The sequence below is a fragment of the Typopeltis vanoorti genome, chromosome 7, assembly GCF_054136105.1.
Source record: "Typopeltis vanoorti isolate ZY-2024b chromosome 7, IOZ_Tvanoo_1.0, whole genome shotgun sequence".
NCBI lineage: Eukaryota > Metazoa > Arthropoda > Arachnida > Uropygi > Thelyphonidae > Typopeltis > Typopeltis vanoorti.
The window spans coordinates 133,611,577-133,623,246 of NC_143555.1; the positions used below are offsets into that span (position 1 = coordinate 133,611,577).

The 11,670-nt window shown below is 33.7% G+C and overlaps 1 protein-coding gene across 1 annotated transcript in view; it reads left to right on the top strand.

Annotated features, from left to right (window-relative positions):
• Positions 1-10,390, top strand: part of LOC150105080 (3'(2'),5'-bisphosphate nucleotidase 1) — a 144,218-nt gene extending 133,828 nt beyond the window's left edge. The window contains exons 6-7 of the mRNA XM_090395484.1: positions 2,559-2,759; positions 8,473-10,390. Of these exons, the coding sequence (XP_090251610.1) occupies positions 2,559-2,759; positions 8,473-8,736 (465 nt within the window). The 3' untranslated portion in view covers positions 8,737-10,390. The remainder of the gene's footprint in view (positions 1-2,558; positions 2,760-8,472) is intronic.
• Positions 10,391-11,670: the final 1,280 nt, after the last annotated feature.

Genomic DNA, 11,670 nt, shown 5'->3' on the forward strand with positions numbered 1-11,670 from the left:
AGATACAAAAATGGGTTGACAGAGAAGCTCTACTTTGCAAAGAACAGCATGGGTTTAATAATGGATTCATGTTTTAGCAGTTTGCTCTCATATTTTATAACAGTGTTATGGCGGAGCTGAATAATATGAATGGATATGCTGTCCATTCATATTATTCAGCAGAGCTGAATAATATGAATGATACTGTTGGACTTTGCTAAGGCATTTGATAAAATACAACATGAAAGGCTGTTGCATAAACTGGAGAATATGGAATTGGAATATAAACCATTGACCTGGTTAAGTGGGTGGTAGCTAATGGACAGCTATCAGAAAGTGGTATACATGGGGAGGTCTGGTAGATTCATCCCCGACCCCCATGTGCACTCCAGGGATTAGTCGTACCATTGTTGTTCAGTCTGTATATTAATGATATTAGGAAGGATCTGACAGAATTTATTCAATTGTTGCTGTTAATGCAAAGATAGGTAGAGCAATCAAGGATTGTACTGATATACAGTGCATGCCAGTGGCAAGTTAACATAAATAAAAGAATTGTCGAAAAATAAAATTGTGTCTCACGTGAAAAGTGCCATCCCCAAAAAAGTGCCACCCAGAGCGGATCGTCCCCTCCACCCTCCCCTAGCTATGCCACTGGTGCATGCAGAATGATTTGAGTAAGCTATAGTGGGCAAATAATAATGGGCATCAATTCAATGTTAATAAGTGTAAAGTTATGCACTTTGATGTGATTAGATTTCCAATGGCATATTATATTGGTGGGATTATGCTACAAGAAACTGAAACTAGGGATCTTGGAGTTATGGTGGATAGGAAACTTAAGTTCAAAGGTCACATTGCAAAAAAAGGTAAATGCAACTTAGAGGATAATTGCAATATTGAAACAGACATTGACATGTAAGAATAAGGAAGTCGTTCTGCTCTTTGCAAGACCTTGATATGACCACAGCTCGATTATTGTGTGCAGATTTGGTCTCCAGGGTCGGGAGGGAATAAAGAAGCTGTGAAAAAAGTATGAAAACAGTAACAATTATCATATCATATCAGGATCATTGAATGTCGATTATGAGGAAAGTCTATAAACTTCTGAAAGGGTGGTATAGGTTATTCCATATAATTTTTTTATTATATGGAAGATGCAGACAGGACAATAAGGCATTCATGGACGTTAAGTTTGTGTGGTTAAGAAGGGGGTGAGAATTAACTATTTCTCTCATGGAACAGTAAGTGAGTAGAACAGTTTGCCTGTAGAAGTAGTGAGTGCATTCAATGTGAATAAGCTGGTGTTCTGTGACCTCCCTCAGTGAGTCCTTGACTTCCTGGAGGTCTCTGGTAATAATAATAATTAGTTCTGGCACTTCATGGAAGTGCCAAGTAATAAGAATATTTTGACTTTGTTATTTTTCAATTAGAAGAAAGAAATCATTAGTCACTTCTGCTTCCAACAAATGAATAGAAATGTTCTGTACTTACGGAACACTTCTCCCTAAGCGGAAAGATGGTCAGTTGTTTGCTGATGAGTCAAAAACTGGGGAGAGCAATAACTGATAAAAGTGATGTAGATATCCTGCAGGATAATTTAAATAAATGGCATTGTGAGCAAAAGATAATTGTCAATTTAATGTAGCAAAATGTAAGGCTATGCACTTCAGATTGAAAAGGTTACATACTGTGTATCACATGGATGGACTGGATTGCAGGAAATTGATGAGCCTAGTACTTCGGCATAATTCTGAACACAGTTGAAGTTCAGAGAGCATATTGCAAAAGTTAGTAAAACAGCTCAAAGAAGATTAATTGGATGTTGAAAATCATTCAATTAATCTCCTTTGAGCTGTTTTACTAACTTTTGCAAGTAAAGATAAGGAAGTTATTATCCCTCTTTACAATCTGTACAAAATAGTCAAGGTCACAGCTTGACTATTTTGTACAGATTTGCCACCTGGGTTTCTTGGGGATGAGGAGGTGAAGGAGCAGATTCAGAAACAAGTGACCAAGCTGGTGACAGGTCTGCAGAATGCTCCCCATGTTAAAGGCATGTGGATTACAAAGTTTAGTTGATAGGTGGAAAAGAGTAGACATGATAGAAATGTATAAGATATTAAAGGAGTTTTGTAAAATTGACATAAATTAAATTTTTCAATATATCACAAAACCAGGGATTATCTGTGGAAGTTGTGTTAGAGTGTGGTTAGTAATGTGTGCAGACTAGATTTTTTGCTTGGTAAGTGGCAATTAGCAGAAATGAATTGCCAGAATTAGTTGCGAGTGCCTTGACATTGAATGAATTTAAGGAGATGTATAATAGGTTTTGTATGTTAAAAAAAAAAAAAAAGAAGTTAGGATGGGTCTCCAATGATGGGTCTCTGGACTCCATGGAGATACTGTATAATAATAATAATAATAGCACTCATGGGGACTAAAAGAATAGTTTCTGCAATGAATTTCTAGAATAGCTTTTGATGTTTATAGAACTTTCCATGAAATTTCGCTAGTTTGTTATAGTCAATGAGAGATGAACGTGGTATCTCAATTTATGATACTCTTTGTTTTTGCAGCACGAAAAAGACTTTAGTAAACTTGGACGTACTATGTGGTCCATTCAGGGTTTGGGGACATTTGGCATTGAACGTCATCTTCCAGAAAAAGGTAAAAGAATAATTGCAACCACCAGATCTCACTCCAATCCAACAATAAATGCAGCAATAGAAGCAGTACAACCTGATGAAGTATTAAGAGTTGGAGGTGCTGGACATAAGGTGATAACATTTTTATTGGCTAACTTTTGTAATTTGTTTTGAATTGTATTTTAAAAAGTTTAGAAAAACATTGATTTAAGATGGAAATGTTCTGCACTTACTATAATCAAGATATTTTGAGTTGCTCCTTGCTCATCTCTCTTTTTTTTGAAACAAAGCAACTAATAACTTCACAAAACATGTGAAACATAATTTTTGTTGAGCAATGCTTTCTGTTATCTGTTTATAGTAACCTTTATTTTTTTGTTTGTTTTTAATATGATTTCTACCCATGAAAGTTATTAGTAAACCTATAGTTCAATTGTACCGTAAGTTGACACAAGGATTGTGTTTTTTTTTTTTTTCATTTTTATCAATTTTATATTGTTTTTTCTAATTTTTTTATTTATTTTTACATAGTCTGAAAATCCTGCTCTAGAGACAGAACATGGAACTTTTTCAAGGCACTTCAGGCCTCCAATAAGCAAGGTGGTGGCCTCACACATGCTCTCATCATGAAATTCATCTCTCTCATAAAGACTACAAGCAGGATTTGAACCTGTAACCTATTGGTTAAAGAGCAGGTATGCTAACAACCCGCCCAACCAAACTGACAAAGTTATTTCTAAAAATACAAACCCTCACTAGGTTTAAATAATATGCTATATCAGAATCTGCATCACATACTCTGTGTAATGAGATTTGTAAATATATATATATATATATATATATATATTTATTTATTAAGAGATGTTCTCTAGGGATGGATGTAGGAGCAGTGACAAAGTTGAGACCTTTAGCAAGTATGCTTTCTTCTGCCAAAGATAATTGATGGGAAGACTTATTGATGACAACTTTTTTTAGATAGGTAGGGTCAAAATGAGAAGTTTTGCTATCCTGATTATATTTAAGAGAATCATATTTTCTAACGAGTTTTATTTTATTTAAATTCTGTATTTTAGAAGCCTTAAGAGTGCTAATTTCTTTTAAATGTTTCCAAGATGAACTGTCTAGAGAATGGGGAAAACGTGTTTCGTGATAGGTCTTCTTGGAAAAATAAGCAGCAAGACAACGTTTGGTATCACAAATGCGTTCCAATAAAATATCTAGTTTTGCTCTCCTATAAATTCTTTCAGCTCTAGCGGTTTTTATCGATTCTTTAAAATTAAGGAAGCGTGGAATAATAGAATTGCACTGATATATATATATATATATTTTTTTTTTTTTTTTTTGCTGTCATTCATTTATCTTGTTAATTTTTGTGCACAATCCACATTCAGCATATGTGCACAATCTTTTAAATGACCAGAAACCTGCATAACTCCATATTTTGTCAACATCGTGTTATTCTTTTACTGTTTAGTAAGTCTTCTTTTCTTTATATAATACTTTTATAGTTAAAAGTTTATTGCAAGTATACAGCTCAGTTTCACTATTTATTCCAGCTAGAACAGTATTTTTTATAATAGTTGCCATGTAAGTGTATAGAAAATATTTACATGGCAGCTATTATAAAATGTTTTCTGTATAGTTCACTGAAGAAGTGTAATATGCTGCGTCACAGCTAAAACGTTTGGAGCCAGCTGAACAACACATAGAAGTTAATGCTGCAACTTGATATCATTAACTTTTGTAGCATAATGCCAGAAGAGACTAATCTTTCCTCTATATTAAATTTGTTCTTGACTTAGATTTTCTCTTTTTCATTGTTTGAGAAAATTCAAGTGTTTATACAAATTCAAGGAATTTTCATACATAAAATTTCATTTTCAGGGAAATTTTGGTAACACCAATGTACTTCCTCTTAGACAAAGGCAATTTGGAAGAAGTTATAATAATATTTTATTCAAACACGATATTTTTTTAACATTCCACTCATTCACCAGTCTCCAAGCAAAATATCTGGTCCTCACAACCTTACCAACCACACCTTTATTCAGCTTCCAGAGATGACCCCTTGTTCTGGTCCCTCTAGCCAAATGCAAAACATTTACCTGCTTCTATCCTATAAAACCCTTTAAGCAACTTAAATGTTTCTATCATATCTCCTCTTTTTCTCCTATCAACCAACTTCTGCAGTCCACACACCTTCAATCTATCCTCATATGGAAAATTTGACAGGCCACTCACCATCTTGGTCACTCACCTCTGAATCCTCTCCACTGCTTCCTCATCCCCAAGAAATCCAGGGGACCAGACTTGAGCACAGTAATCCAGATGTGGGCATATCAAGGCCTTAAAAAGAGAAATTACAACTTTTATCTCTACTTGTTAATATGTTCTTCAATAGCCAAGTAATCTTATTGGCTACCTTAGCAATATATCCTCTAAACTTTAACTCTCTGTCTATCACCACCCCTAAATCTCTAGCTTCATCTATTTCCTGGAGTACAGTGCCATCATTGTGATGCACAGCTTGTAATCTGTTTATCCCAAAATGCCTAACTTTACATTTCTTGACATTAAACTGACACCCATTAACTTTTGCCCATACTGATAGCTTATTTAAATCATCCTGCAAGCTCTCTGCATTATCTTGATTAACTATTACTCTACTTAATTTTGCATGATCAGCAAACAACTGAATATTTCCTTTCAGGTTATTTCCTGTATCATTTATACAAATGAAACGCCAGTGGTCCCAGCATTGAACCTTGTGGCACACCATTAGTACCTGTTTTTGCCTCAATTCTGCTCCATATACCACTTTTTCATATCTATCCAGCAGCCACCCTCTCGTCTACTTAACCAATGTCATATCCATCCCCCATTTGTTCTAATTTGCATAACAGAGTTCCATGTGGTATTCTGTCAAATGTCTTTGCAAAATCCTGCAAAATCATCATGTAGCCATTTCCTTTATCCAACTTTGCTGTTACTCTATTACAAAAAGTTAGTAAATTACTAAGGATGACTGGCCCTTCACAAAGCCATGTTGACCCTCATACAGTATCATATTTTTATCTACTCCTTCTTGAATTCTCTTTTTGACTAATTTTTCTAGTATTTTTACCACCATCCCTGAGTTACTGATTGGCTATAATTTGCTACTATAGTCTTACAACCTCCCTTATGCAAAGGAATTATTTTTCCCTCTTTCCATTCCCTTGGAACTCTGCCAGAGCTGAGACCTAAGGAAAGATAAATGGAAGAAGAGGACAATGAAGATGAAGAAAATCTTGGCTGGCAGACATCAGACAGTGGACTGGCATGAGCTCTGAGGGAATATTCATAGTGGCTGATGATTGTTCAAAATTTGCCAAAGTAGTTGTCAACCTCTGATAGGAGATGGCACTCAAAGAAGAAGTTGAAGACATTGCCAGTTCCCTTGTATATTCTTAGCTGGTATCCCATCTAATCCCACAGTTGTATTAACATTGAGATTCTGCAATATCCTAAGAACCTCCAATTCATCCACCTCTGTTCCCATATTAGCGTCTGTCACATAGGTTAAAGCAGTAACTCAACTGTTTTATCTGCTTCTATCTCCTCTTGACCATCATCACTCATTAAGGTTAATCTTCCATAGTCATTCGTTCTCTTACTTGCCACATAACAAAAGAACTCTGGGATTTCCTTTGGCTTGCTCGGCTAGATTCTTCACATAATCTGATTTTGCCTTCCTTGCCATGCTGGTTACCTTTCTCTTTATATACCCTCCACAGCATTTTCTTCTTCAGCAGCTCATTCTTAATAATATTACTCATCCATCTAACTCCTACCCAGTTAACCCTCCTTACCCTAGGTGTATGATTAGATATCCAATGTCGTATTATATTGGTGGGATTATGCTAGAAGAAACTGATCAGGCTAGGGATCCTGGAGTGTTAGTAGATAGCAAGTTGAAGTTCAGGGGCCATGTAGCAAAGATTGCAAATACAAAAAAAAAGCATTGCAATTATCTTTTGATAATTACAATGCTGTAATAAACTTTCACATGTAAGGATGTCATTTTGCCTCTACAAGGCTTTGATAAGACCTCACTTGATTATTGTACGCAGGTCTGGTCTCCTGGTTTCCATTGTGATTCTGATACAGTGAAGAGAGAGAGAGAGAGAGAGAGTGCAAAGGAGAGTGCTAAAAATGATATCAGAATTGTGGAATACTGATTATGAAGACAGATTGAGAATTTGTAGACTGCAGACACTAGCAAACAGGAGAAAGAGGGGTCATATGATTGAGACTTACAAACTGGTGAAAGGATCATACAATATTTCATTTGATGGAATTTTTCATTTTATGGAAGTTTGGAAAGGACAAGACAAGTGGAATCAATTGTCATTAGATGTTATGTGTGCAAGCAGTGTGAATGAATTCAAGAATAAGTATGATAGTTGGTGTGTGTAGTATGTTGTCTCCCTCGATGAGTCCCTGACTCCCTGAGGTCTCTCTTAATAATAATAATAAATTATGTAAAGAAAAATAAAGCATTTAATATCAAACACTTATAATATTCTCTATGTATAAAAAACACATTATTGATACTAGTATTTTCACAATTGGTTCTGGACATGATTATACAGCGGACTTGAAACTGGAAGTGATCACCATTAAACGTGAAAAAGCAAAGCGCTGTGTAAAACTAGCTAAACAACAGTCATGAGAAGACTTTGGTGAGAACATAGAAATTAAATATGAGGAAGGCGGGAAAATTTTCTTTAAGGCTAGTGAAAAAACTAGCTAAACAACAGTCATGAGAAGACTTTGGTGAGAACATAGAAATTAAATATGAGGAAGGCGGGAAAATTTTCTTTAAGGCTAGTGAAAAAAACTTAGAAATGGAGAAACAGTACTGTAAAACAAATCGGAGAGATATTAAACTGAAGATCAAGAAAATATCAAGGGTATTGGGAAAATAGGAGTTCCCAGGTATGCAAGTTGGCAGATGTATGATTTACTTTTGATCATTACTTAAAACAAATACTTTCAAATATCATTGAGCTTGGTCAGTGGTATTGGGCAGAGAAAGCCAGTTGTAGTTATGGACATTAAAGTTTTACCTAGGAAAAGACTTCACTGTTAGGATAGGTGAATTGCAGAAAACCAAGCTTCAGAGATAAGAAGCCATGGAGGAAGAGTGGTTTTCAGAAGAAGAATCATATATAATATATATGATTTATATGTATATGTTTATACAGTGAAGATAGACTGTGGGTCTCATCACAAACTGATAGAGAGTGTGGCTAGAAGGATGAAAAGATGCTATTGAAATGCGTGCAATTTGGGTTTTTTTCAAAAGGTACTGTTGTTCCAGTACTAATTTCAGCATAATGTGTGTCTTTACATGTCTCCTATAACTTATATTCATTGATAACTATTTGGATAGGTATAACTTTTTTTTTTCTCTCTATTAGTACTGGAACTGGTTTCCTTTTATTGGAAAGATCTGGGTTCAGATCCTCTCCAAAATGCACAGGATGTATGGACTTGACATCTAAGTGTGACTTTGCCAATCTCATGAGAAAGGGGCAAAATTTCTTCTCCTCCCCCTCATATTTAGTGCAACATAAGGAGGAGGAGAGGAAATTTTGCTAATACATTTAATAGGCATAATATATAGCCTTGTGATCTTAAGGTGAGATACCTTGACATAATAGAGAATACTTTAGAAATAGTTACCTTTTTGAAAAAATCAATGCCTTGTCAAAAAAAAAATAATAATTTTATGCATGTCATCTTACTTGGAAATTTCCTAAGTAAAAATAATTCTCTTTATGAATTATCTTTTGTGTAGGTTTTGCTACTCATTGAAGGAAAGGCACATGCATATGTTTTTGCAAGTAAAGGATGTAAGAAATGGGATACATGTGCACCAGAAGCATTGCTTCATTCAGTAGGTGGAAAACTTACTGATATTTTTGGCAACTCAATACAATATCACCGTGATGTAGAACATGTTAATGCTGGAGGTGTATTAGCTACATTTGATGCTTCAGTTCATGAGTGGTATTGTTCCAAAATACCAGATGAAGTTAAAAAACATTTATCATCTTCATAGTATATATCATGAAGGATAATATTTTGGAAAAAAAAAAAAATATATATATATACATATATATATATATATATATATATATATATATACACATATAAACAGTATGCAATATTCCAGAATCATATAGCATTATAACTTTATTTGAAATTATTGTCTGAAACAATAAAAGTTTAATTTTAATTCAATTAGAATTAGCAGTTCAAACTTGGTTTCATTATATATGGAAAATTTTATATCTTAGGCTACTTGGATATATCAAGGAATATTTTTAATATAAAACTTACAAGTTAAATTTTTATATACAGGAACTTGGCTGTAAGAAATAGTTTTATAACTAAACATTTAGTAAATTTGTCATCATTAATTGATGATTTGAACTTAGACTATTTCAGTTAATGTGCATAATTATTAGGAAAATATTCATGTAATTTTGGCAAAAGAAAAAAGTATGTATAAATAATTCATAAAAACATATAAAATATTAAAAATGGCATTTTTATAATTAGGTATATAACTTTCTGTTTACAAAGAAATGTATTTAGTGTTCTTGCATTGCTGCTCACTCTTGATCTAATATAACTTTGATAAATCATCATCTCCCATTGAACAAAAATTTCAGCTATTTAACCTTTAACCGAGGTCAAGACAATAATTGTTTTTTTCTCTCTCTGTGTCTATCTGTCTGTCTCTCTCTCTCTCCGTGCGCGCGCGTGTGTATGTGTGTGTGTGTGTGTGTGTGTGTGTGTGTGTGTGTGTGTGTGTGTGTGTGTGTGTGTGTGTGTGTGTTCTTTCAAACTGTTATTTTTTATTTATTTTTATTTTATTATATTAAAAGTTGTAATATAATAAGACACGCTATATAGAAAAAATAATAATGATGATGCAGTAATGGTAAAAAAATAATACAGTCCAAGGAAATAAAGTAGTAGTTTTTCAGCATGAAGAAAAATATGAAAAACTAATAAATATGCTCATATTTAGTTATGTTATTGGAAAACAACTAATTTTTTTATATGTTAATTCCATTTATAGTCCTTTCAAACTTTAGTAAAATTCATACAGAAGAAAAAAAAATAATGCTGATTAGTAATGTTTAGTAATATTGCTTCTTATAATCATGTTAAATGCAGTCCATCATCCATTGTTCAGATTTGGACAATGTAGTAATATTTCACTCTATAGAATCTTTTTCTGTTGAATCCTATGTACACAGGTGACCACGTGCTCTTCAAGTTTAGGGTATTTCAGTTTATAGCACATGATATTTCTCATGTTCCTTGTGACAACTTTAGATTTTCAGATTGACCAAAGTGTAGCTTCAAGAGAGATGATAAACACTAGGAAATGCCATGCCAGTAAAGACAGATTATTCTCTATAAAACTGACAAAAGAAGAAAGCACCAGATCAAGCAGAATTCAGTATGAAGTTAAGAGTTCTGACTAACCGGTGTGCTTAGAGATTCCTTGGGCATAAAGAATATCGATCATCACCTGACATAGAAACAGATAAACAGTCTTTTGGTGGTAAATGAATTTCATCACCCAAAATGTGTGATCACCACTGCTCTACATACTGAGTTCCATATTTGGCCTCTAGAACATAGTTTCTGAATTACCTTACCTTAGCCCACTCATGATGATAATGTATCATGGATGCATAATTAAAAAAAAAAAAAAAAAAAAAACTGTGTAGCCCAGCCAGTATCATTAATGGTCCTATATTGAAAAGACCTGGGTTTGAATTCTGCCTAAAATGTGATAAACCTTTATAAGGACTTTTCATTCCAGAATGAATTAGCCCTTCTCATACAGAGTTAACAGAGTTTTCTCTTCTGAAAACTCAGATTTTCATCTTGCAAAGCCAGTGTATATTCTCTGACCATTCATCCAGAAAATATATGCATCTGATTATGTTGATAGGATTAACTGCCATATCAATCAGGTTTCATAAAGCCAAGCTACTTGGCCATGACTGGCCATTGAGCCTAACATCCTAACATGGAAAACAAACATATGTATATATATTTTTTCATTTTTCTAAAGACAGTACATAACATTTTATGCATGCATTATTTATTTAATATAGCTGACAGCCAACTTACTTAAGATAACATAACAAATCATTTCAGTGCAAAATTTATGAAAATAATTAAGTTATAAAATTCTGAAATAAAGAAATATTGCAAATTTAAAAAAAATAATAATATTTAAATTAAGAAGATATTTAATCCCACATTATTTCAAAGCTGAATAAGAAACTGTAAGATAGAAATCAAAGAGTTTCATGCCGAATATAGCAAGCTATAAAAGTTCGGTGAGTCCAAGTGTAAGCAAACACCTGGGTAGTACAATACCAGGAAACTCATAGTAAAGGTAGATAAAGCTAGGATCACTATTCCTAGTATTAACCCCATCCCCTAGGAGATGTATGTAAAACAACACACATCTCCTAGGGGATGTATGTTGGAGTCTACTCGTTGATCTGCTCAAGCTAGGATCAAGAATAGTGATCCTAGCTTTATCTACCTTTAATATGAGTTGCCCGGTATTGTACTACCCAGGTGTTTGCTTACGCTTGGATTCGCCAAACTTTCATAGCTTGCTATATTCAGCATGAAACTCTTTGATTTCTATCTTTAGAGTTTCTTATTCAGCTTTGAAATAATTTTTACATTGCCGAAGTGAATCCTTTTAGCTCTTTATTTCATTAATAATAATAATAACTTAAATTCTGCTTTTTCCCTTTCACCCTGAGATTATTAAAATTAAATAAATTTTGAAAAATAGTTAAGTACATCAGTTATAACATTTGTTAGGTCAAGTGCTAAAAAAATAGTTTTCTACAACTGTCAGGAGAGTAAAAAGAGTTCCAAATGATGACACGCACAGTCAATTTGAATTGTTGACTGTCATTTTATATTCCTGGAACTTTCTATA